General features: G+C 46.8%; 1 protein-coding gene across 2 annotated transcripts in view; it reads right to left on the reverse strand.

The window, feature by feature from the left end:
* The window catches only part of LRRC4B (leucine rich repeat containing 4B), a 31,935-nt gene extending 4,291 nt beyond the window's left edge, over positions 1-27,644 (reverse strand). The window contains exons 1-2 of one of the 2 annotated variants that reach the window (XM_074220135.1): positions 27,401-27,644; positions 24,579-24,919 (exon numbers count right to left, since the gene is read on the reverse strand). In XM_074220135.1, the coding sequence (XP_074076236.1) occupies positions 24,579-24,875 (297 nt within the window). In that variant the 5' untranslated portion in view covers positions 24,876-24,919; positions 27,401-27,644. Of the gene's footprint in view, positions 1-24,578; positions 24,920-27,023; positions 27,145-27,400 lie in introns of those variants that run through there. The other variant, XM_074220136.1, reaches the window with a different exon arrangement.
* Positions 27,645-27,871: the final 227 nt, after the last annotated feature.

A 27,871-nucleotide genomic window follows, 5' to 3' on the forward strand; every position in this document is an offset into this window, starting at 1 on the left:
AGCCTCGGGTAGGAAGCCTCACTTCCAAATGGGCTCATGTGGAGATTTGCTTAAATGAGGAAATGCTGCATCCACCAAAGCTTTTGACTGCATTATTCTATCTTCAGAGAGATGCTAGAATCTCACTGAGTTCTGGAGAGTTCTCAGGAGCAGGTATAGGGAGAAAAACACTTGAGTGAGAGACTATCTTTGAATTTAGGCTAGCTAACCCTGCGTTAGTCACTCATATCCTGAAGCCTCAGTTTTCTGAGCTCTAAAATATGGATAAAATAGGATTATCCTACCTAAACCCATGGCATTGTAAGGAAAATGCTTTGTGAGTCTTCTACTTTGTGTGTCCTACATACCTTGGATACACATAGGTCCTTGTTCAGTTATTTCATTCGGGTCTGACTATGGGATCCCATTTGAGGTTTTCATGACAAAGATGCTGGAGTGGTTTGCCATTCCTTCTCCAACTCATTTTACAGATGAGAAAACTGAGGCAAAGAGTTAGGTTAAGTGGCTTGCCCAGGTCACACAGCTAGTGTCTGAGGCAGGATTTAAAATCAGATCATCCTGATCTTCAGCTGCCTCATTAGCTCACCGGGGGTGATGGTCCATTCTAGCCCCCCAAATATTTTCATAAGTTCGACTGTTGAACTAGGCTTTTTGCATTCATGTATTTGTGAGGTTGATATTTTTTACACCAAATGTAAGATTTTCTTTTCATTTGTTCCCGTTGAATTTCTTTTTCTTAGATTCAAGTGGGTGCTTTAGCTTGCCAAGGTCATTTTGGATTCTGACTCCCTTAGCAGGCTGTTAGTTTTGTGTTATCTCCAAATTTGATGATGACCATGCCATTGTTCATCCCTTGATCCAAATCACTGGCAAATGATTTACTTAAGTGAAGGATTTTACATTTATACATATTAAACTTTATCTTATTGGATTTCACTTGTCACTGTGGTCTGCTGAGATCTTTTGGGAACCTGACATAAGCATCCAATTCAATTGAACTCATCATTTATTATAAATTAGCAAATACCAAGCTAGATACAGGAGAGATAACAAAGGAAAAATGACCTTCTTTGTGCTGAAGGAGTGAATAATCCATTAGACTGTGAGCTCCTTGAAGGCAGGGTCTGTCTTTCACTTTTCTTTGTAGCCCCAACATTTATTACCAGACCTGACACAGTAGACACTTGATAAAATGCTCGTTGAGTGGACTGACAATCTAATGATACATCTAACGTTACGCATCCAAATAGACATGATCCCAAAGAGCTATTTTGGGGTCATCACAGGGTCACAAATACATCTAGCCGTGCCATCTTTCTGAGATCATCTTCCATTTACATGATAAATATCTTCTTTGTACATTTTTGCTTTTGTCTCCCTCATTAGACTACAAGTTCCTTGAGAGCAGGGGCTGCCTTTTGTCTTTCTTTGCATTCCCAGGGCTTCTTACAGGACCTGGTATAGAGTAGGTGCTTAATAAATGGACATGTGGATAGGGAAAGACCTTTGTTGTAGCAAAGAGCTGGAAACAAAGGGGTCGTTCACTCTCTGGAGAATAATTGAAGAAATAATCACACATGAGTGTAATGGAATATTATTATGATGGGAATGGTTTCAGAGAAGCCTGGAAAGTTTCTAAACTGATGCAGAGGGAAGTTGAGCAGAACCAGAGAATATTTTATACTGTAAGAAGAGCATTGTGAGACAAAGAACTTAGGGTCACCTCCTGAGAGAGAAGAAATGGACTCAAGATCAGAATAAGATATGAAGTTTTGGACGAGGTCAACGAGAGAATATGCTTTGCTGTACTATGAATGTCTGACACAAAGGTTGAGTGTGTGTTTTCTAGTTTGATGGGTGGTCCAAGGGAGAAGGGGGATGGGTAGAAGCATTTTCTTAAAAGCACAAAAAAGAGTATATTATGAGAATGAAACAACCTGAGGCAAAGTGTTCTAAGAAACTGAAGGTGGGAGAGTTGACTTTCAGCTAGGAAGAAGAAGAAAGGTTTCCTGGAGGTTTCTAAGCTGAACCTTGAAGAAAGAAAAGGATTTCTCATGATATCATGCAAAGAGCACCATCTTGGAATCAGAAGAACTAAGATTGAGTTCAGTCTTGGACACTTTTCTAACTTTGTGTCCCAAGTCACTTAACCTTGCTATGCCTGTTTCCTTATTTGAAAAATGGGAATAAAATTAGTTCTACCACCCATGTTCCTAGGTTGTTGTGAGGAAGGTCATCTTTTTAAATGTGAATTATGATCATTGCAGAGAAAAATGAGGAGAAAATCTTTGGGCATAGATTGGGAGAAGATAAGACAAGGAAATGGAAAGCTTTAAATGATGGGCTAAGTTTGCATTTTGTTCCCTAGGTAAAAGGGGGCCAATGAATGATTAGAGGTTGGCTACTCTTTTGCATTCATTTTTGTAGTTGTGTGGCACACTGTGGATGGAAGTGTCTGAAATCTAGGAAGTCAGGTTAGAGACTATTACAATGGGCTAGTGGAGAGATGATGAGTGCTGAGTCTGACATGTTGATTCTCAGAGTGGGAGGGAAAGGGGTGGATGTGAGGATACTAGGGAGGTTAAATTTACAGGATTTGAGCCCCCAGAGGGGATGAAAAGTGAGAGAGGCTAAGAGTCCCAGCCTCAAGGGAGGGGAGGGTTGGAGCAGAGGCAGATCCAAGATGGAAGGTATGTCTTAAGGTCACAGTCTCCATCTGCCACAAACTAGAATAGGAGGCTATCCATGCTTTCCTCCACTCATCAAATTGTCAGTGGTCCTCTTTCCCTTCTCAATACACTCTGGTTGAATTCCACTATGGTTCAGAACTGGAAAGGGAAAGTGATTTGAATGTCCAAGCCAGGGACCCCAGGAGTAACATCGAAGACCTGTGTATACACTACAGAAGACAATGGGAGACCCCCTAGTGATCTGGATGGGTCAGATCCAAGAGACAGAAACATCTCCCTTAGACCTCCCCACCTTCTTCCAAGTTTGGCCTCAAATACTTCTCTTTAGGGAAGTCTCTCCAGACTGATGTCTCAAGACTGATGATTGGGTTAGCATCTCCAGGCTCAGAAATCAGTCCTTCAAGGGGGAAAAATAGAAACCAAATCAATTAGAGTTGGAAGGAGCTAGAACCAGGATCCTTGGATCTCCACTTCTTCATAGATGTCTAACTCAGTCTTGAGTTTTGAAATTGATGAGTGTGTGAGGAGAGACCCTTGGCAGAGCAGGACAGGACAGGATGTGGATTTGGGGAGTTCCTTGGCTTCTTTTGTCCTTCTAACCTGGGGGCTAGAGTTGGAGGATAAAATGAGAGATTTTAAAAAGATAGGCAAGAGTGAATAAGGAAGGTGACAAGTGAAGGGGAGAAAGGAAGCAGGTACATTCATATTTCTCCAAATTGAGGAAGGGGAGTCCTGGGAAAGTCAATTCATTTTAAGGTGGGTGTTCCAAGTCCTTAAACTGCAGAACAAGTGCTGACCACCATGGGTAGAGGACATTCCTCACCAAGGGGAATTCCTCATTTACTCAATTAAAAAGAATAAATCAGATGCTAGATAGGGAGCACCTAGCTGCCGGGAGGGAATCCAGTTCACCTGGTCCATGTGAGCTGCATCTCAAGGGTCTGAAAGAGGCTGTAGGTGGGAAAACCTGAATCTCTGTAAGAGATGTCTAAAAGATCATAGAGAATCCCTAAAACTTTGGGGGGCGCAGGCCTTGAGAGAAACTAATGGTATTGTGGTTTTCAAAAGAGAAAAGAGAATGGAGGCTGAGAACAACTGACCAGGGAACCTAATTCTAGAACATTTTATTCATGGGTAGAGAACAGTTGGAAAGGGAAATAGGATAGGGGAAAGGGAAATAGCATACATTTATCAAGGGTAACCCTTTTGTTTCCAGTGGCCCTTTTTTGTTGGAGCAGGGGAGGGTGAGAGGGAAAGATAGAAAAATAGAGACAGAGAGAGACTGAGTCAGAGAGAAACAAAGGGGCAGAGACAGAGCAAAAAAGAAACACAGACAATGAGGGAGGAGGGAGAGAAAGAGGGAGGGAGGTGGGAGGGAGAGAGAGAGACAGAGACAGAGAGAGAGGTGAGGGAGAGAGACAGAGAGGAAAGAATGAGGGGGAGAGAGAGAGAGACAGGAGAGAGAGTGAGACAGAGACAGAGAGAGACAGAGACAGAGTGGGGAGGGAGAGAGAAACAGAAGAAAGAGACAGACAGAGAGAGGAGAGAGTGAGGGGGAGAAAGAAAGAGAGAGAGAGACAGAGAGGAGAGAGCATGAGAGAGGAGTGAGGGAGAGAGAGAGAGACAGGGGGAGGGAGAGAGAGAGAGATGCAGAGAGACAGAGAGAGGAGAGAGTGAGAGACAGAGAGAGAGAGGAGAGAGTGAGGGGGAGAGGGGGAGAGGGGGAGAGAAACAGAGACAGAGGAGAGAATTGGGTGGGGAGAGAGAGCAAGAGAAAAACAGAGTTAGACTGAGATAAAGAAGCAAAACCAGATGAATAGATAGAGACAGAATCAGAGAGAGAGACAATGAGGCAGAGACAGAAAGAGTGAGAACCACAGAGAGACAGAACAACAGTGGGAGGAACAGAAGGAGGGAGAAAGACAAAGATCAAGGTAGGGACAGAGGAGGGGAAAGGGAAAGGGAAATAGGGAAAGAGATGGGCAGAACAATTTCTGATGATCCTGGCTCAGCAAACTCATTTTCATTATCACTTCATTCTGGGATGAAGTCTTTCTGCAGGACAAAAAGATTCTCTCTCTCTCTTATCCCTTTTTCATTGGTACTGTATTTTTTTTTCTGTTTCACCTGCATTCAGATTTCTGGAAGAGTGGGGGTAAGGGGCAGCCACGTGGTGCAGTGGATAGAGCACTGGCCAGAAGTCAGGAGGACCTGCGTTCAAATTTGACCTCAGACACTTAATAATTACTTAGTTGTGTGACCTTGGGCAAGTCACTTAACCCCATTGCCTTAAATAAATTTTGTAAAAGTGGGGGTAGCAGCTAGTAGCAAGAACACACATGTTTGAACACCAGAACCAGAAGCAGCTAGGAATGGTTCCTGGGGGAACCAGAAGCCAGTGTGACTGGGACACATTCTCATCCTGAAGCAAAGCTTTGAAGCCCAGGAGCCTTGGGCAGAAGGATGCTGAGAGTTGCTGGGACTGCAGGGATGAGGAAGTAGAGAAGCTGATTTCTTGTTTAGCCTGTGATTCTGGAATGGAGTTTAATGCCTAGGTTCCTAGTCCTTTTCCAAGAGCCACACTGAAGATCAGAAAGAACTGGTTAGGAGAGGACAGAAGGTGAATGTATTCCATACGGGAGTATTAGGTTTATTTTCCTTTTCACTTTATTCTATGTACAATACATTAGGTGATTCTAGCACAAAGTCTCTGAATTCATTGGGTAGGTTAGGGGCTTGAGCTAACTGCAAAATGTAGATTTTGTATTTTTAATATTTTGAGCAATCTTCCCTAAATCCCCTAGAGTCATTCAGACGAGGTCATTGAGAATTGTTTAGTACCATCTCAGCAAGGTGAGTTCGGCATGTATCTGCAGAATGAGGGTCCCCTGGGGGCCAATAGTGTCCTCTCCCACATTTGTTAGACTATCCCCTGGTGAGCAATTCATATACTGCACTCCCTTGCTGGATATGGAGTACAATGGCATGTTGTCTTTCTGGAAACTTAGAGAAGGCAGTTTTTAAGCTACATGGCCCAAAGGTCTGAGATCACGGACATCATGCTCACAGTCTATATAGATAAAAAAAGCTCATAGTTTTTGGACTAGGTAGCTAGAATGACAGATTAGGGGGGTGAATGGAAGTAGCCTAGATTTCATCTGAGTATTTCACAGAATTTCTCATACTATTATTATTCTTAACAAGATGGAGAAAGAGATGGTTCATTTACATGGATTTGGAACTAGTCAAAAGGTTGGATTCAAAGAGGAGACATTGACTGAACAAAGTCATCTTGGAAAGACATTTCCAGTGGAGTGCCCTGGAATCTGCTTGGCATTAGGCTGTCTTATCAGTACCTTTGTGAAGACATAGAGAACATGTTAATCAATGTTGCAGATGAAGAAGAAAATTGGGAGTGATAGCTAACATGTTGTACGATAGAGGGAAAATTTTAAAAGATCTTGACAGGCTAGAACAATGAACTGAAACTAATAAGATGAGATTTCATAGTGATGAATAGCCCTGCCCTTGTGTTCCAAAAATCATCTTTACACGTGCAAGTTGGGGGAGATTCAGACCAGACAACAGTTTGTGAGAAAATAGTCTGGGAATGTGAATGAGCTCTAAGCACAAATTGAGCCAATGATGTGGTCAGAAGAGCTAACACGTTATTGGGTTGCATTGAGAGAGGATGGGTGCCCAGGGCAGAAGAAGCGACAGCTCCATGGCTCTCTGCCAGGGTCAGGCCATGTCCAGAACACCAGCTCTGGTTCTGAGGGTTATGGTTTTGAAGGACATGAACAAGATAGAAAGTGTCCTGAAGACGGCAACTGGTCAGGGGACTAAAGACTGACTTTTGAGAACTGGCTAAGGATCTGGGGAAGTTGAGCTTGGGGGAGAGGAGACACAATAGCTGTGTTTAAATGTCTGAAAAATGACCATTTTTAATTTGTTCTGCCCCAAGAGTCTGGTTTAGGCTCCAATGTAATGAAAATATTTGTTCCTAGAACTGGGAACTGCCTCGGGAGACAGGGGCTCCCCCCCCTTTACTGAAGGTCCCTGGCTCGACTAGCCAGTCTTGGAGGAGAAGTCTCTTTGACCTTAGATCTGATAATATAGCAGTAGGAGGGGATGGGGGAGAGGAAGAATGGAACCTGACTGGGGTGGGGGCATGGAATAACATCAATATAATATATCAAAATCAGTATAATAATATCAAAGCTCCCTTGAGCTTTGAGGTTTACAAATCGGTTTCTGCACCTTTTCTCAGTTTATCATCAGCACTGTAGACCTCATCATCCTTCTCTGCAAGTTTGTAATAATCATATTGTCTACCTTCCCCGCTGTGAGTAGAAAAGGATGTTATGTAATTCAAGGTTTGCAAAACCTTAAAGCGAAATATCAATGCCCACTATTGTTCTGGTGATCCCATCTGCTCCCGAAGGCTTCGGGATCATCTCCACAGATAATGCCTAGCTTTCTTATCTGGTCCTGGTCTCTGCCCTAAACTCAGACAGAGATATCCGGCTATACATCCTGTACCATGGTCAGTGTGAAACCCAGGAGCTTCCCCACTAAACCAGTCTGCTCCAACCTTCTCTGCCTCCATGGAGGGTCCCAGGTTTGCAACCTCAGTCATCTCTGACTCTTCCTTCCCCTCCAATTTCCAATCCATTATCCATTATCTCCTTTCCATTCTCACAAGCCCCAAGCCTTCATCTCTTCCTACCTGGACTGTTCTCGGCAGGAGACTCCTGATCTGAACCTCTGCTGCTCTTCAACCTTCCTCACAACTGACAAGCTAATCTGCCCAATGCGACTACTAAAAACCTCAAACATCAGGATAAAATACAAATTCCTAAGCCTGGCCAACCTACCAAGTTGACTCTAGCTACCTTTTCAGTCATTTCATGGTCATCATTCCAGAAAAGTTGGCCTCTCAACCTGCTGCTGCTGAGTCCTTGGCTCCCCCTCTACACCCCCACCCCCTAGAATCCTTATCTACTTTCAAGGCCTGATATGGGTGCTATCTGCGATTGATGGAAGGAAAAGAAGGGAAGGACAGAGAAAGAAAGGAAGAGGGAAAGGAGGAAGGGGGAAAGGAAAGAGGGAAGGAAAGAGAGAAGGAAAGAAGGAAGGAAAGGATGGAGCGAGGGAAGGAGGAAGGGAGAGAGAAAAAGGAAGAAAGAGGAAGGAGGGGAAAGGAAAGAGTAAAAGGAAGTAAAGGAGGGAGGAAGAAAGGAAAGGAGGAAGGAAGGAAAGAAAGAAGGAAGGGAGAGAAAAAGGAAGAAGGGAAGGAAAGAAGGAAGTAAAAAGAAAGGAAGAGAGGGAGAAGAAGGAAGGAAACAAGCACTTAAATACCTAATCCTGCTAGGTATTGTGCTAAAGTCCCTACAAATATTCCATTTGATCCTCATAACAACCCTGGGGAAAAAAGTGCTGTTTTATTTTCATTTTACAGTTGAAGAAACAAACAGAGGTGAAGTGATTAGTCCAGGATCACACATCTAGTTAAGAGTCATATTTGAACTCAGATCTTCCTGAGTCTAGTTCAGTGCTCTAACCACTGTCTCCTGTAGTCAGTCCTAACAGGATAACTTCCCAAATGCCCCCTCCCCACCAAGTTACATCTTCAGATTGCCTGGACTCTACCACCAGGAAAGGGTCTTGAGAAGAATGATGATGTCTGCACCCACCCCAGCCACAGGCCCCTCTCTCTTTCACATAATCCTTGCCCGAGACACAGGAGAGCCCAGATCTGTCTGGGGAGTTGACTGAACTGGAACCCCTGGTGCCCCAGCTCTTTGTGGTTGGACCTGTGGTACCTGATGGGCCCTGGATCCTTCTGGTAGAACCCACCTGGCCAACTCCACTAAGGGAAAAGGTGACCTCACTTCACATACAGGGCCTTCTTGACAATTGTTGCCTTGGGTCCTTGGCTCCCAATGCCCATTTAGGAGGGGGTTTTTGCATTGGGGGAGGTAATCTCACTTTACTACAGAACCTCTACACAGGTGACCATAACTCTCAGAATTGACCATGGTTCCTCACAAAGTTTGGGTTCTGGTATCAAGAGCCCTCAGGGCTCACCTCCCACATTACCAATAGTGGGACCACAGGTAGATCAGTGAAGTGTCTTGATTGAACCACAGAGGCAGTAAATGTCAGATGGAATTAGAACCCAAATCCTCTGACCCCAGATGGATTTTCTCCCCAAATCCAGGTCCCAGATTCTCAACTTTGAGACCATCTTTGACCCCCCTCACTCTCTCTCATACTACATGTCCAACCCATGGCCAGGTCTTAAAGATTCTCCTTCCATGGAATCTCCTATCTGTCCCCTTCACTCCACTCACAGGCTGACCTCTCAACTGACCTCTTTCCCTCCTTGCCTCAAGCACCTACCCTTGTCCCATAACATCTGTTACCTCTTGGCAGCTGCCTCCTTTCAAAGGCCTATGACATAGCCCTCTCCTTCACACACCCAACAATCCAGGAGAACTGGTCCTCCTGCTATTTTTGCCCCATTACAATCTATGTCCTTGCCATGCTGTCCTTCCTCACTGCTGTATCTTAACATTTCCAGCTTTCTTCTATGTTCCCCCTGTCCATTCAGGTGCCGTCTCCTTCATGAGACCCTTCTGACCCCCCCCCCCCCCGCCACATACACATACACACACATATCAACTTCCCCATTCCTTGGGCTTTCTCCTCAATGATTTACTATTACCTTTGTAGACAAATTTGTTAACCTCCTTCTAGGAGTCCATGTGGTTCCTCAATAGAACAAACTCTTTGTGATAAGGGGCTATTATGTTGGTCTTTCTCTCTTCAGGGATTAGTACAGGATTCATTAGGAGTAGATGTTTGCTAATTGCTTTACCGATAAAGGATGATATTTAAAAGTGACTAATGCTCTCTTCATAGCCATAACCTTTGCTCCAACCTCATTCTCCTTGACTTTTGACACTGCTGCTCATCCTGTTTTTCTCCTCCTTGACCTCTCTGTGGCCTCTGACCCTGCTGATCTCCCTCTCTTCTCCTCTTTGACCTCTCTGTGGCCTCTGACCCTGCTGATCCCCTCTCTTCTCCCCCCTTGACCTCTCTGTGGCCTCTGACCCTGCTGATCCCCCTCTCTTCTCCCCCTTGACCTCTCTGTGGCCTCTGACCCTGCTGATCCCCCTCTCTTCTCCCCCTTGACCTCTCTGTGGCCTCTGACCCTGCTGATCCCCCTCTCTTCTCCTCCTCGACCTCTCTGTGGCCTCTGACCCTGCTGATCCCCCTCTCTTCTCCTCCTTGACCTCTCTGTGGCCTCTGACCCTGCTGATCCCCCTCTCCTCCTTGGTCCTCTCTTCTCTCTAGGGTTTTGGGGTGCTACTTTATCCTAGTTCTCTGGTCTGCATTGCCATATACACATGCAAGTCATACCCAATGGTCCTGGGTCCCTCAGTGCTCTGCCCTGGGTCCTCCTCTTTTCCATCTATAGTCTTTGCTTTAACAAAGACATTTATGAAGTCATTTCCAAAAATTGATAAATGGTTGAAGGATATGAACAGACAGTTCTCAGATGAAGAAATTAAATTTTTCTGTAGTCATATGAAAAAATGCTCTAAGACACCATTGATTAGAGAAATGCAAATTAAAATAACTCTTAGGTACCACCTCAGACCAATCAGATTGGTCAATATGACAGAAAAGGAAAACAATCAATGTTGGAGGGATGTGGGAAAACTGGGACCCTAATGCATTGTTGGTGGAGTTGTGAACTGATCCAACCATTCTGGGGAGAAATTTAGATTTGCATCCAAAGGGTAAAAAAACTGAGCATACCTTCTGGAAACACCACTACTAGGTCTGTATCTGAAAGAGATTATATGAAAGGGAGAAAACTCACATGTACAAAAATATTGATAGTGGCTCTTTTCTTTTGGTGGCAAAGAATTGGAAACTGAGGGGTTGCCCATCAATTGGGGAACCATTGAACCAACTGTGGTAGAAAACTATTGTTCTGTAAGAAATCACGAGCGATGGGACTTTAGAAAAGCCTGGAAAGATTTACATGAAGTGATGCTGGGTGAAGTGAACTGAACCAGAAGAACATTGTACACACTAACAACAACATTGTGTGAGGCTCAACCGTGATGGACTTGCTCTTTTTAGCAGTACAATGATCAAAGACAAATTTAAATAGCATCTACTTCCAGAGAAAGAACAATTTTCATTTTTTAAAATTTGTTTTATGTTTTTTCCCCTTCTCATGTTTTTCCCTTTTTGTTCTGATTCTTCTTTCGCATTATGACTAATATGGAAATATACTTAACAATGTTATAATACATTTATAACACAGTACTCACTATCAAGGGGAGGGGAAGGGAAGGGAAGAAGGAGAAAAATGTGGAACTCAAAACCTCATAAAAATGAAAGTTGAAAACTCATGTGGTTGGAAAAGTAAATAAATAACAATTTTAAAATTAAAAAAATGGGGCAACTAAGTGGCACCGTGAATAGAGCACTGGCCCTGGAGTCAAGAGGGCCTGAGTTCAAATGTGACCTCAGATACTTGATAATTACCTAGCTGTGTGGTCTTGGGCAAGTCACTTAACCCCACTGCCTAGCCAGTTAATTTAAAAAATTAAAAATTAAAAAAAAGCCTTTATAAATCAGGGCTCTTTTATATACTGAGCATTCTTGGTCTGGAAAAAAGAATTTTTATAGAAATCTGATGTGCTCATTGCTTGAAATGCCATTCATTCTTTTCCACTAATCCAAACACTGAACATTCTTCAAGCCCTCCCTTACTCAAGTCTTTCTTCCTCCAGCAATTCTACCCTGGCAGCTCCAGGCTTGCAGGTGCATCTCTCCCCACCCTCCTGCCTGCCCTCATCCCTTATTCCCTCTGCTATACATCTTGTCTCATTGATTGTAATTAATAATTGTGCTTCATCAAGCACATTAATACCTACAATCTCATTAGATCCTCACAGCGGTCCTGTGAGGGACGTAGTGCAATTATTACTCCCATTTCACAGATGAAAAAATAGGAGAAAATTTTCATGATTTGTCCAAATGTTTGGGTCAATGAAGTGGCTGAAGCAGACCTCAGACCCAGATCTTCTGATTCTAATAGCAAGGCTCCACACCAGTGAGACCTGGGTTCAAATCTCCTTGGTGGTGATTTCTAGTTATGTGACCTTGGGATAACTCTCTGAACCTCATTTACTAATCTATAAAATAGAGGCAGTGAACCAGCCTCCCATATTCCTGTAAGTCCACTAAGGAATACTGTAATGTAGTTTGCCTTTTCTAACTGTGTTTTTATGTGTCCACCCAACTACATGACCAGACTCAGGGACCCCACCTTTCTCTTGGTATTCAATACTTGGAGGTGCACCAATAACTTTGCACACAGGCTCCTTTTGGATCTCCCCAAGGACCATGGCAGGTCAGGGACACTCAACAGAGAAGGTCCTCAATTACACAGCTGTTTCAGAGGCAGGATTTGAACCCAGGTTTCCCTAACTTCCAGTTCAGCACACTCTCCACTCCACTAACACTTCTCTAACTACTCCATACAGTGTTTAGTCCATAAGAAGTATTTTCACATGTCTGGTCCTGGAGAATATTTATAAATTTTTTCATTGTGGGCAGGGCAATACAGATGCAAGAGCCCTGAACTAGAAGTCAGGGGAATAAGACCCTAACTCAGGGTGTAACCCTGGGCAAACCAATTTGCCTCTGTGGGACTGTTGCCTCATTTATAAAATGAGATTTATTTCATCTTTTGATTTCTAAAGTTATTCTAGCTCAAAACAGCCATGATTTTATGAACTTTCATGGTGTGGTAGAGTGCCGATTCAGAGTCCAAAGAGATGAGTTCAAATCCTCCTTTGACATTTAACTATTCCTATTACTCTGGACAAATCACTTACTCCAACACCACAAGTCCATTAGCTTTAGTTTCCTCATCTGCCAAAAAAAAGAGGTTTGAACCTCTTTGTGGGTTCATTCTCTGAATCGGTGATCCTTAGAGCCTATAGAAAGTTTTGTGAAAAAGAAAATGCTATGATGGTGAATTGACCAGACAAGGATTGGGACTTGGGCCACAGTCCGTGGACACTTGGTGGTGATTTAAGGACTGAAAACATTTCCATGAAAGGTTCGTTCAGCATGGACCAGAAACATTGCCCTGTTACAGTTCTACTGGTAACAATGAATCATTGGCATGAGATAGTACAGGGAAACCAGATAACGTTTCAATGGTGTCAAATCAGAAGGCAGGTCATTTGTCCCATACCTCTGGAGGGTTAGTTTGGAGCTGTGGGGAAGGAAAGGATGGATTAAGGGAAGGATGGAAGCTTTCTTGGCCAAACCCAAAGGTTCCGAGAGCTGAAAATATCTTCGGTAGCTTTGCTTGCTTTATAAATGTCACATGATCTCAGCTACTCCTTCTATTTACACATATGACTCCAGGATCTCTGCCTCCAGCACTGATCTCTTCCCCTGGTTTCTTTTATCAGGACTAGAGTAGAGAAACCCAGACTGGATTGGTAAATGTTTAACAATCGACTGGGGGTAGGGTGAGGCATGGCAGGAAATGTATGAAGAGCATACTTTTAAGTTCTGCATTATCAATATTTTCTCTGTCATTGTCTTGAGTTTAGACCATGAACAAAACAATAAATGAGGAAATAAATGCTTACACTGGAAAATTTAACAGCCAGCTCTTGGGAGCCTGTCTGAGGTTGCCCCAACATACCACTGCCCCATCACAGCTGAAATCACTCTAGTACCTACAATGTAAACTTCAACACATCAGAATGGCTTGTGATTGCAACTAATCCCAAAGCAAAATGGAAGAATCCCCTCAATCACAACTCAGTGAGACTGACGGTCATCCAATCTCTGCTTGAATACCTCCTAATGACAGGGATCTTGACCTGATCACTTCATTTCCAGAATTACAGAATTGCGGATTTTGAAGGAACCTTGGAAGAAATTTTTCTAGCACTAGAAGTTAACCTGTAATAATCTGAGTTCATCAACTTTCCCCCATTATTGTCACTGATCCCCCTCCATCTTTCTGGTACATTCAAGCATGAAACTTAAGAGTCTGTCACTTTTCTGTCCTACCTTCTTCTATTCCTCAATAGACAATCCACTAGTAAGTGCCACCCACCTATTCTTTCTTCATGGTTTCACATTGGGCTCTTCTCAGTTTCCATAACCACCTTCATTACTTCCTTTTATCTTATGCATCGCCTCACGACCACACTCTTTCTTCTAGCATTCATATCCCACAATCTGCTTCCCAACCTACTCTTCTTATTTTCTATTTTCCTCTGCTATCCAGCAAATGCACCCAGAATGCCCTACATTTCTTCAAAATCTACCCTTGCTGAAGCCCCACCTCCTCAACAAAGCCTTTCCCAGCTACTATAGATCTCACTTATCTCTTGCTTCTTTGTCTTTCCCAACTCTAAACTGCCATGACCCTATGATCTCCCCTCATCTGTCTAGGCTGTGCTCTGGTCTTTCTCCCACTGGGTTGTTAGTTTTTTGTTTCATGGCTCCTCCCGGGATGTGTGTGAGGAAGTGCTCTGTAAACATTAAAGCAACCAGCAGTTATCTCATACTGCTTACTCAGTGATCAAGACTGTAATCTCCTTGAAGTCAGGGACTATCTTCGAAACCTGCTGGGCAGCCAGAAGGCATTGGCTCAGCATCCAAGACAATCTCGACAGGATCTGCTTTGATCTCCAAGTCACCTCCCACATCACTGGCCCTCTCAAACATCTCCAAGAGTTCATGGAATTATGGGAACTTCAAGCTAGAAGAACTCAGAGGTGGCCAATCCAGCCTCTGAAACAGTCCGGGCATTCTCAGAGCTACCATTTCTCTGGGGTTTTTAGCTGAAAAAATGCCTCAGCTAAGGTCCCCTGTGTGCATCTCACAACAACCCTGTCTAATTCTCCTTTTACAGACTTGGAAGGCTGAAGCCTGGGGGACTTGCCCCAAATCACACATCTAGGAGGTGCAACACTTGAACTCAGATTGTCAGACTCCACCTTCAGTGGCCTTCCCGCTCTGCCACAACTATCATTCCCCTGAGCCCTGAGAACTCTTCTATTTGAACAACTGTGGGGAGGAGGGGCTCTCTAGTGACCAAAGTACCCCATCTTCATTAATATGGAGTCAAGAGATTCCTTATATTGGCAAAGTTCACATTTCATGTTGGAGTTGGACTACGTGACCACTGGGATCTTTCTCTACTTGAAGACGAAATGACTTCACCAAATCTGCCTTTTTCCATTTTTCCTCCTTAGAGCCTAGTTCTTTCCTTAGGTCCATCTTCACATGATGGCCTTTCAAGAACTGGAGAGGTCGATCACCCTCTATTTGTTCTCTCTCTTTCCCAAACTCAAATTTCCAGATCATTCAACCACCTCTTCAACAGTGTTTGGAGTGATTTCATCATTCTGCACATGCTCCCATCTATACATTTTCTTCCTAAAATCCAAAGACCAGAAGCAAATACAATTTTCAACCATTTGCATCTATTAAGCATTAATAAGCATCTGTTTGCTCTTGTTATGAACTAGTCTTGTTTTCTGTGGGGGGTTTTTGCAAGGCAGGGGGGTTAAGTGTTAAGTGACTTGTCCAAGGTCACACAGCTGAGTAATTATCAAGTGTCTGAGATCAGATTTGAACTCAGGTCCTCCTGACTCCAGGGCTGGTGCTCTATCCACTGCACCACCTAGTCGTCCCAACGGACTAGTCTTTATAGCTTGCTGAGGGATAGGCATATAAAGACAAAACAGTGCCTGTTCTCAAGGAACTTACATTGATGAGGGGCACTAGAACATCAGGAAAAGTTTTGGATAATGACCACAGCCTCCAGGTATACTTTGTCCAAGACAGAGAATGGCAGAACTATCTTCCCTTCTTATGTACATTAGACTCTTAGGCAAGCCCTAAGATTGGCTTACCTTGTTTGGTTCTGTCCAAAACTCATCTGAGCCTTCCCAGTCCTCCACCACCTGGCTGAGCAGAGCATAATTTGGTGGCTCTAACTGCCTATGAGATTGAATCCAGACTTGCCCTGATATTTAGGACTTCTTCCTGCCTTTGGCACTTATACTTCTGCCCACATCTTCTTCTCTTGCCTGCTTAGAAGATTCATTATTCCCTGAAAAAATTTTGCCCTCTCTGTGTCAAACTCCCCAGTGAATGCATTTCCAATTCATCTTCATCCAAATCCTAGCCATTTGCTGAGGCCCAGGACAAGTCCTATCTTTTTCGCCTAGTCTCTAAGGTTCCTTCTCTTCTGGGTTCCTACAGCTAAGACTCCTGCATCTCTCCCCAAGTACTTCTACCCTTCCTTTGGAGGAAGTTTCCCAGAGAGCTTCATGATCTTCTCTGGGGTCATATAGTAAGGGAGGATCAGAAGTGGGATTGGGATCCAGGACTTCCTAGCACCACGGCCAGCGCTCTCACCACTAGGGTGCTGCTTCCTCCTATTTAGAGATATTGATATCATGGAAAGCATTATGTGCAGGGCAGGAAAAGTGTCTCATTTAAGAAGGTCAGTATTGAGAACACATAAAGATGAGTCGCACCTTCTCCTCAGGAAAGTGGGGGCGGGTCCTGGAGGTGGAACAAGAAGTCCTCTGGGGGCAGCTAGGTAGCACAATGGATAGAGCACCAGCCTTGGAGTCAGGAGGACATGAGTTCAAATGTGACCTCAGACACTTCATAATGACCTAGCTGTGTGACCTTGGGCAAGTCACTTAACCCCATTGCTTTAAAAGAGTAAAAAAAAGAAGTGCTCTGAAGTACCTTCCTGACATAATCCATGGGGATCTTTTAAACACTAGGGGTGACACCAGGGCAAGGCCTAGCCTTCATCTATGTAGCTACCTTTCAAGATTGCAGTGAATTTCAGAGGAGACATTGTAAAGTATTGGGCAAGCCATAGGCAGCTAAGGGGTATAGTGCATTAAGTGTTGGACCTGATGCCAGAGAGACCTGAGTTCAAATCCTGACTCAGACACTTAGTAGCTTGTCACTTCAACTCCACCTGCCTCAGATTCTTCATTTGTAAAATCAGGAATAATAATATCCCCTATCTCCTAAAAGTTTTGAGAGAGTCAGATGAGATATCTGTAAAGTTCTGCATATTTTAAAACACAGAAATATTATTTCTAGCATATGTATGCACACATACAGAGGAATATGGGCTATTGCTATTTTTCTTCTTCCTTTAGAAACACCAGTGATTGTATTATTACCAGACGCCCCAGTCTGGTAGTCAAAGCTTTCCACAATATGTTGCCATATCACAATACTCTCCTGCCCCACCATCGCAATACTCTCTTCCAAAAGATGTATAAGTCATCTTCCATCCTCCTCCTGCTCACTTCCATACCAGCTCAGGTTACCCCTCATGCTGAAAACTGACTTCCCATCCTCTCCTCTGACCCAGTTTTTCTCTTTTGAAGCCCACCTTTCATCTCTCAGGGATCTCCTCCTCCAGGAAACCTTCTTTAATTGCTCGGGCTACAAGTGGTTCCCTTCTTCCTCCTAATCATTACTCACAGTATGGATTTTTCCTTTACTTCTCATTATTTGTGGACATGTCTCCTATCTCCCTTCCCTGCAAACTGTTCGAGGATTAGCTATCTCTAGGACTTGGCCTAGCTCCAGGTATATGATCCTGCTCTAGCCAGGGCGGAGAACAGCAGGACCATCCCCTTGACCTCTCCTAATGCAATTCAAGCTCCCATTGGCTTTTAGGACATTACACATCATACAGATGCTATTTTTACAGACCACTAAAAATCCCAAATCTTTTTCCAACCATGCCTCTCTCATCTTCTATTTATGATCTTGATTTCCTGAAATCAACTGTAAGATTTCCATTCATCCCAATCAAATTTTGGCTTGTTGGATTCAACTTCACCAGGCTATAGGATAGTGTGTGTGTGTGTGTGTGTGTGTGTGTGTGTGTTGCGGGGGTTGTGACCTGTGTCTTCTTCCCTACAAATCTCAAAACTGCCCCCCACCCAACAGAGTAGAGGAGCCCCTGTTCTGTAAGTTTAGGCTCATAGAGACAGAGAACTGCCCAGGTCTTTGAGGGGTCTCACTTCCTCTGCCTGGGCCTCTGAGGGGTCTTGCTGGCTTCAGGTCCAGCACTCTCCATATGCCTCCTCAGGGTTAGGAAGACTATCTCAGAACTCACTTGGGAATCTACAGAACTTGGGTGCAAAAGCCAACCCTGATAGTGTGTGACCTAGTATAAATTCCTCAGGCTCCGGGAGCCCAAGTTTTTGCATCTGTTAAAAGAGAAGGGATTTTGAAACCTGAAGGCACCAGAGAAGTATCATTACTATGCTGAAGGAAGATAAATGGGACAGACAGAGCAGGACCCATGGTGCAGACAAGGGGAGAGCAGAGAGGTGCTGTGTTTCATCTGTAATAGTCATCACAGGAAACACTTAGAGATTGCCAACGGTGTCTCAAGCTAACTGTGCTAAATGCTTCACAGTTATTATCTCATTTGAACCACACAATAACCCTAGGAGGGAGGGTCTATGATGATTATTCTCACTTTACATGTGGGGAAACTGAGGCAAATGGGTAAAGTGACTTGCCTGGAGTCATACAACTAGCAAGAATTTGGAACCAGATTTGAACTTGAATCTTCTGGATTCCAGGCCTGATACTTTAGCCACTGGATCACCAAAGCTCTGGTCCAGGGCAAGCCAGACCCTAGAATGGGGGAGGGAACCCTCAATGACTTAGAATCCAGGCTTTTACTTTTCTCCCACTGTGAAACTGGTCTGATGTTTCTCCGAATTATTAGACTAGGTACCCTATAGACATAGAGGGCTCAGGCCCCCCAGCACCCTCCTCCCTGCTCTCTGGGCTGGCCACAGGGCAGTTGTCTGATGGAAAGAAGGTGATGAGAGAGGGTGGAAGGTGATACTGGACAGGAAGCCAGAAGGCCTGAATTTGAATCCCAGCTCTCAATCTCTACTTATACACCTGGGTGACCCTGAGTAAAGTCCTTCACATCTCTGAGAGTTCATTTCCTCCTGCATAAAATGGGTGCAATCACCCTAAGCCTGCCTTCCTCCTAGGGCTCTTATGTGAGGAGTACCCTGAAAATATCCAGATGCTTATGACAGTGCAAACTCCTCAAGACAAGGCCACCTGGCAGAAGCTACGGCTGGGTGATGGTGGGGATGGCCATACTGGGTATGCTGCTTTTCTCCTCTGGATTCTTTATTATAAGGGAAGGTTTGATGGGTGGAAGGAAGGAAGGAAGGAAAGGAAGGAAGGAAGGAAGGAGGGAAGGAGGGAGGGGAGGAGAGGAGAGATGGAAGGAGGAGAGAAGAATGAGGGAGAAGGGGAAGGGAGGGAGGAATGAAAGAAAGAAGGAAAGAAGGGAGGCAGGTAGAGAAGAAGGAAGGATGAGAGAAGGGATGGACGAAGAATGAAGGAGGAGATGGAGAAGGAGGAAGGAGGAATGATGGAGTGATAGAAGGGAGGGAGGTAGTAAGAAAGGAGGGAGTGAAGAAAAGAAGAATTTATTAAGTGACTACTATGTCAGACCCTATGCTAATCAACTTACAGATATCCTCTCATTTGATTGTCGTGACAATCCTGGGAGGGAGGTGCCATCATGACCCCCATTTTACAGATGAAGAAACCAAGGCCCAGAAGGTTTGAATGACTGACCTGGGGACACAGAGCTCATAAATGAAAACTGAATTTGAACTCGGGTTTTTCTGACTCCAGATAGGTGAAAAAATATTTAGAAATGAAGGGAATATTAAAAACAAATGTGCCAATTTAAAAAACCCTCAAAACTCCAAGAACTTTCTTTAAACATCCCAGGATAGATCAGTGTAAAGAAAAGAGCAAAGGGCAGGAGTGAGCTGGTTTGGTTAGCTACTGAGTGTGTAGGAGAGGGTCAGCACCTTCTACCCTGGACAGCTCCCAGTGTATCGGCCTTAGACTTGGCCTCTGGACTGCACATGCTCAGTGACTCAGCTCCTTGGGTCTCATGGACTTGAAACTCTTCACCATCCTTCTCATTCCTCTCTAGACCCCCTTTCCTAAAATGTGGACCTCAGACATGAACACAACTCTCCTCCAGGTGTTGCCTGAGGTCAAATTCACACCCCTTCTTCATTCTTGGAAGTTGTGCTACATCTGATGGCTTCCATAACCCAGTACTCCCTCAGATTGAGCTTGTGGATCATTAAAACACCCAGCTCATTTTCTTTTTTCTTTTTTTAGGTTTTTTGGCAAGGCAATGGGGTGAAGTGGCTTGCCCAAGGCCACACAGCTAGGTAATTATTAAGTATCTGAGGCTGGATTTGAACTCAGGGACTCCTGACTCCAGGGCTGGTGCTCTATCTGCTGTGCCAACTAGCTGGCCCCCAAGCTCATTTTCAAACAAATTCTTGTCTAACCATGATGTCCCATCTCATCCATGTGACGTTAGTTTTTGGAACTTGGACTCAAGACTTTACATGTGTCCCTATAGTGGGATTTCATCTTAATTAGATTTAGTCTTGGGTTTTGGTTTGTTGGGGTCTATATGGATTATGATTCTCATTCGGTATGTTTGCTCTCCCTTCCAGCTTGGTATCATCTGCAAATCTGATGAGTGGGTCATCTGACTTGGACCTTTACACAGATCACTCACTGATCAGACTGTAACACCATCAAGAGAGTCAAACTAGTTCCTGGGGGCACTCCACTAGAGACCTCCTGCCACAGGAACAATGGGGATCTATCTAAACATACAATTGTATAGCCTGCATCTCACCATCTTTCCCATTGGATCAGAGAGCTCCACAAAGCCTTTCAAGGACAGCACTGTCTTCATCCGCTAATGACCTCCTGTCCAGAAAGGACCTGAGTTTGAGTCCAGCCTGCTCTGTTCTGGAGGAAGCTTGCTGGCTGTTGGCACTTTGCCCTCTCCCAGGTGTTCACTAACTATTCCTTTGAGAACATACACCAGAATGTATGTCCAGGAAGGAAAGGCAAGTCCATGGGGCAGAGCTGATAAGGTCCTATTATATTCCTTTTATGAAAACTGGGACATTCGCCCTCCTAAAGACCTTTCCCATTCCTCAGTGTTTTACTGTCATGGTCAATAGTTCAGCAATCATGCCCACCAATTTTTTTTCAGAGAGAAAAGGGCATAAGTATTTATATCACACCTACTATGTGACAGACACTGTATGAATATCATCTCAATGAATCTTACAATCCTGTGAGGTTGGTGCTATTATGATCCACATTTTACAATTGAGGAAACTGAGGCAGATTTAGATTCAGTGACTTGTCTAGAGGCCCAGAGCTAGGAAGTGTTTGAGGTTAGATTTACACCCAGATCTTCCTGGCTCCAGAATCAGCCTGGTTCTATTCACTGTCATTGAATGACTCAGAATTATACAAAATAGGAAACTGAGGCAAACAGAGGTAAGGTGACTTGCCCAGGATTCTACAGCATCAAAATGTCTGAGGCTGGATCTGAGCTCAAGTCTTTCTGACTCCAGGTCCATGCTTATGCACTGAGGCATCCCTAGGCTGCCCCCCCCCCATCATTTACATGCACCATCTTGGTTTCCTCCAGGGCAGCCACTTTTTCCACCATCTCCTCATTCAAAGGGGGTTCTGAGCTGGGTTTTTCTGCTGCCTCTCTAATGCCAGCTATCACCCCCTCATCTGTCCCTAGGCTTTCTCCCTAACAGAACCTGTAAGCTCCCTTCTTCTGATTCTCAGCTTTCCTAACTAGTAGCCTCCATCATTGTAAACTTGAACACACAATGCTCCCCAGGTCCCTGAACTCAAAGCCTTTGATGCTCACTAATTGGAAGACCATCTCCTCTCCGAGACTCATCTTACTGATCTGGGCTGGAGCCCAAGCTCCTGATGGTGGGATGCCCAGGCTACCATATTGCCTCTGATGAAATGGTGCACGTGAACCTGGTTGGGAAAAGTCAGCAAGTTTATACACCTAGATTCATGGACTGTCCTTACCCAAAGGTCCTCAGAAGTTAGAGAAGCATCGTGATGAGTAACAGTACTATCCAGCATTTCTATAGGACCTTCAGGTTGGCAAAGCTCCTTACAAACACGACCTCATCTGATCCTCACTACAACTCTGAGGGTTGGGTACCACTATTACCCCCATTTTCTAGAGCTAGACACTGAGGCTCAGGCAGATCAAGCTACTGGCCCAGTTATCACTATTTCAGACCATATTCCAGTCATGTTTCTCCTGACTCCACGTCCAAAAATCGATTGATTCACTTCTCACATGGCTATCAGTGGACACCCATACTTCAAGTGCAGTGGAACTGGGGAGGAAGGATGGGTTCTAGGGAGACAGATTCTGGCTGGAAATCAGGAAGAGCTTGCTAACAATTAAAACTCTCCAAAACTAGAACAGACTGCCTTAGGAGGTAGTGAGTGCTCCGTCCCTGGAGATCTCCCAGTTGAGGCTGGATGGCCCCTTTCCTGAATGTTATGGAGGAGATTACTGTTCAGCAGTGAGCAGACCTAGGCAGCCTCTGCTTATTCTGAAGCTCTAGGTAGTAGGGGACACCCTTCATGGGGCAGTCGATTGGGCAAGATGACCCCTTCTGACTTTGACTTGCTTTGTAACTCTCGCCAAACATTTTCATGGACATTTTACCAGCCCTCCTCCTCCCATGCCCCAAGTGGATCCTGGACTTCTGGAGGTCCTTCCAGCTGACCCCATTGGAAACATTTCCCATGGTGGGCTCCCCTTGACTCCAAATACAAATCCCAGTTTCCTACCAAGGCAAAGTCAAATTCAAAGCCCTCTGATCTGTTTTCATAGTATTGCCTCATTTCCCAGGATCCTTGCCATATCCTCTACATTCCAGCCCAGAAATAACCCTTCAGGATCCAGCCTCTTCCCCCAAAAGAATCCCTACTCCAATCCTTGAAGCAGCTGTTAACCAGGCTTTATTTGAAGACTTCCAGTGGGAGACAACCATTCCACTGTGGGATGGCTCTAATCACTGATCACCTTTCTCCCATTGTTTCTGGTCTATCCCTGCACCAGACAGGATAAGTCTGTCCTTTCTCCACATGCCAGTCTCCCCACCATTTGACAATGGAAGTCATATCCCTCTGAGTCTTCTCCAAGTAGGGGCCTCCCTGATGCCCACATGGCATGTCCTGGAAGCCCTTGGGGACTGTGACCACTCAGCCTCAGAATGTCCTGAACAGACTGTGGTGAACAGAAACACAGCCCATCCCCAAGTAGGGGCTGGCCACAGTCCATCTTCCTCTCACCTTTGCTCCCACTATCCCTCACACTGCAATGCTGACCTCTTCCCCAGAGGAATTCTAACTCTGCCCTGAAGAACTCAGGGTGCCACCTCCTCCAATCCTCTCGCCCACCCATGCCAGCCTGCCCCATTTTGCTTGGAGCTTTCTTATGTGTGGGTTATGTGTTCCTGGGGTGTGTGTGTATGTGTGTGTGACACACAGAGACAGACAAAGAGACAGATATAGGGAAAGGAGAGATAGACAGAGACAGAGACAGAGGCAGAGTTTTCTAGAGGATGACAGTTCCCAGAGTCTCTGGCTGAAGCTTGGGGGGGGGTGGCAGACATGCCGACTCCTCCAGCTAGGACACCCTGCTCTCAGGCTGCCAGTGAAGCTTGGTCAATCAGGTGGATGTGGTCTGGGGGAGGTCATTTCCCTACTCTGGCTTGAGTGCACACCTACTCCACCCCACTTCCCTCCCATGGCCAGGCTTATCTCATCTGTCCATCCATCACCTCTAAGCCTGTGACTCTGTAACTGGACCTCACTGCATGACCATGAATAAATCCCTTTCCTCCTGGGCCTCTGTTTCCTTCCCTGTAAAATGTGGAAGCTAATCTCAGAGTCCGTTAGGTCTGTTAAGTCTAGAAAATGGGTGCAAGGCAGCAGAGACCCAGGGCCAAGAACCCCTCTCTCAGGACCTCCTACCCTCCACTGCCCAATCTGACACCTCAAGGAAAAAGAACCATAAACAGATGAATGAAGAGAAGTCACCAAAGTCAGAATGCTGTCTTATCTCTGGGGGTGGCAGAGTCTGCAAGAGAGCTGGGGGACCCCAGGAGCCAGGGCTAAGCCCTCCCTCTGGGGGAGGAGGTGGGGCTGGCCTGCACACACAAGACAGGTGGGGCAGGAGGACTTGGCCATACCCCCAGAATTCAAGAATCCGGGAGTGGTGGCACCCTAGGAGGGAGGCATTTGAGGCCCAGAAACACAGTGGGGGGGGGGGCACAGAGTTAAAGCCTGAATGCCGACTTAGAGGTGGAAGGGACCTGAGAACCCTTCTTATCCCTCCCAATTTTACAGATGGCCAAGTTGTGTCCAAGAGAGGGGAAGGGCTTTGCATTCAGTAAGCAGCCTCCCTTCTGGCCCCAGGAATGGTCTGGCTTCTACCTGGACACTGTTGGGGATGGGGAGGCCACAAATTCCGTGTTGGACAGCCCCTCGTCCCTAAGCCAGCCTCCCTTTCTCTCTTCCCTCGGGCTTCAGACAGTGATGGGGTGTGTGATCCTGGGCATGTAACTTCCATAGCCTCAGTTTCCTCCTTCATAAAATGAAGAAAACCCTACAGAATGCCCCTCCCTGGCTGAGTTGTGTAAACCTAAACATGCCGGAAGACTCTGAGAGAGGTCAGGCCCCACCTTTCCACCAGCTTGGCCCTTGGGGAGGTTGAGGTTGACCACCTTACTCCCTAAAGTCTTCTCTTGTCCAGACCACCCCATCCCCCAGCTTTCTGCCATACTGCCAGCCCAGAGGGCCTGGGTTCAGAGCCCCATGACCCATCCTCACCTGGATCCCATTCTCCTGAAGGTTCAAGTATCTCGTGTTGACTGGGATGCTCTCTGGCACCTCAGCCAGTTCCCTTCGAGTACAGATCACCCGACTGGCCTGGTTGCTGCAGGAACAGGCTGCCGGACAAGACGTAGCGGGCGGGGACCCCCCTCCAGCAGCTGCCGCCAGGGCTGCGCCACCCCCGCCACCGCCCAGCTGGGGGGAGCAGAGCCAGAGGAAGAGTAGGGCCCCTCGGGGCCAGGACATTCTCCCAGGGAGCAGCAGGGGCCACGGGGAGCTGCAAGGACGAGCCATCCTCAATATTCATGCTCTGTGGGGTGTGCTGGTGTGCTGGGGGGCTGTGGGGAGACAGAGAGACAGAACAGGAAGGGATGTGGTTAGCAAACAAGGCCCAGAGTCCAGGTCACCCTCCCCCAGCCTCCCATCTTCAACAGAAGAGAGTTCCATAGGCTTTGGGGACTGGCAGATCCTCAGAGTCTCCCATAGTGAGATGCCCTGGGGGGGGGCAGAACTGAGGCCCAGAGAGGAGCAGGTCCTTCCCAAAGACACATAGCTACCTCGGAGCTGATCTAGGCCAGTCCTCTCATGTTTCAGATGAGGAGACCGATCCAGAGAGACAGCTCTTTGTCATTGTTGGGGCACATGCCCACATACAGTAGTGTGAGAGTACACACACATTTCCAATCTGGAGAGCCTGGATTGGGTGGATTAGGCCCAGGAGGAGAGGCAGAAAAGGCCAGACCCAAGAGTGCCCCCCCCCGAAATGGACAGAATCAGGAGGGGGAGACAGTGGGGGTGCCAAGGCTAAAGGGGAGGGAGAGAGATGAGGACAGCTGAGACAAGGTTTTGAGTGGACCACCTGCCATGGGGCAGCCTGGGAGAGGGCCTGGGTCACCAGGATCTCAACCCTCCCCCCCCCACTTAGCAGGAATAGGAAAGTTCTGGGAGCAGGGGGCAAGGGGCTCCTCAAACCCACAAGCTTGAGTGGAGGGGAAAGAGAAGGGGACATGGTGGAGGAGCAGAACTCCTAGATCTGGAGAAGAGAGGGGGTGCGACGAGGATGGGCAGGGGGACCTGGGAGGGGCCTAAGGGATGGAGTTGGCCCATTCTGGGAAGGAAGAACAGAGCAGGGAATGGGCAGAGGGAGGGAAGGGGGCCCAGGTGGGGGAGATGGGGATAGGGGATTCCAGGAAGGGGGAGAGAGAAGGAAAGTAGGAGGGGAGAAAGACAGTATCACTGGGGAGAGTTGGAAGGAAGGAGGGACTGAAGGGCTGGGAGAGAAGGGGAAGAATGGGTCTGGTTCTCCTGGCAGCTGCTTTGTCTCTTCCATGACCTCTCCTCCCCACCCCCTCAGTCATTTTCTTTCAATTTGCAGATTCAGTGGTTTCTGGATGCCACCCTCCAGATCTGACCCACCCATCTGGATGCCCACGATGGCCCCCTACGGCAGACACAGGAGCCCAGGCCCACTCGGAGCCACAGGCGTCTCTTTTCCCGACTGCCAGCCTGTGCACCAACACACACAGACACACACATACAGGCAAACACACACACAGACTTGCAAACACTTCTTCAACACATGCACACACACATAAACACACACAGAGGCAAACACACATACATAGAGTTCCAAACACTTCAACATATCCACACACATGAACACACCAAAACACACAGACACACACATAGGCACAGGCAAATACACACACAGAGAAGACTCTTCCAAACACTTCTTCAACATAAACACACTTGAACACACACAGACACAAACATGGACACACACACACACACAGGCAAATCCATACCACCTTCTTCAAGGCTCTTTCAAACACTCTTGTTCCACATATGCACACAGATACACAGTCTGTCTCTCTCTCTTGCACACACACACACACACACACACACACACACACACCACTCTTCCTCACTACATGCACACACAAAGACACACACACACAACCCCAAACCCCAGCACAATGAATTGGCCACCAGCTTTCACTCTAGCTAGCATTCTTTGCCAGGCCCCCAGATGCCAAGGCCACTGACCCGCCCCCTCATCCCTCACACGCACACTTCCTTCCACACTGTCACCCACGCCTTTACGCCCCTGACACACACCCCGAGTCTACACCCCTCTTCTCCACCTTGCTTCAGGAGAGCACGGTGGCACCCCGCACCCTCCACAGATCCTGGAGGGCTGGCCCTGCCCCCCATCTCACAAACAGTACACCCAGGGACTCGCCAGCGCCTGACACACCTGGGCAGAATGACAGAGAGCCCCATTGTGCTGGGCTTTGTACATCAGCTGGCACAGCCTCCCCCCACCTCCACCCCCCTCGCGCTGGCACACTCTCACACACACACTCTCACACGCGCGCGCACACACACACACAGACACACACACACACAGACAGACACACACAGACACACACACACACACACCTCTGCGACTCTCAGGACCATGCGCCATCTCCGCCTGCCCCTAGGTCTGTTCCTCTGCAGATCTGCCCTTCCCTGGGTCTGACGGTTTGGGGGATCGCTTGGGCCCCACTTCCCGGGGCTCCCCGATCTCGGGCCCTCTCAAAGGGGAGAGGAAAAAAGCCAGACTTTGGGAGGCCGCCCTCGCCGACGGTCCCCGGGCCCTCGCTCTCCCCTTTCTCACTCCTCCCCACGGTGCCCCCAGCTCTCCCCCCCCCCCCCCAGCTCTAGTCCCCATCTCCCTCTCTCCCTCTCTCTCTAGTACCTGTCTCTCGGCTCCGCTCCCTCCCTTCTCTTTCACCTCCCACCCGCCTGCCACCCCCATAGTGAGGTGCACTCACCCCAGCAACTCCGGATTCCTTCGGGGCGAGAGGTTCCCCTCTCCCCGCCCCCGGGCCCCCCCCAGCACATTCCTTCCTGAGGGGTTCTCTGTGGTTCCCTCGAGCTCCAAGGAATTCCCCACTTGGCGGTGGCTGGGGGAGGGGCGCAAGGGTGCCCTGGGTCTCCCCACGCCCCCCCCCCCGTTGGATGGGAGACTTGTGGATACTGCAGCAGCCCCTTTCTTTCTGCTCCTCTGCCTCCCGGGGCTCCTTTCACCACTCAGGGGCCCCTTGCCACCTTTCTCGCTCCAAGCCCCCCCCACAACCTGCCCCCCTCTCTTCCCCAGGTCCCTTTCTCCTTCCCCTCCCCTCTTGCCGGCCCTTCCCCCTCGCCTCCTTCCTCTGTCCTCCCCCTCCTCAGGATATCTGCCTTGCTCTCCTCCCCTTGGCTCCCCCTCCTGCCCCCGCCTCCCCCCTTCCCTCTCCCTCTCT

The sequence above is a fragment of the Macrotis lagotis genome, chromosome 1, assembly GCF_037893015.1.
Source record: "Macrotis lagotis isolate mMagLag1 chromosome 1, bilby.v1.9.chrom.fasta, whole genome shotgun sequence".
Taxonomy (NCBI): Eukaryota; Metazoa; Chordata; class Mammalia; order Peramelemorphia; family Peramelidae; genus Macrotis; species Macrotis lagotis.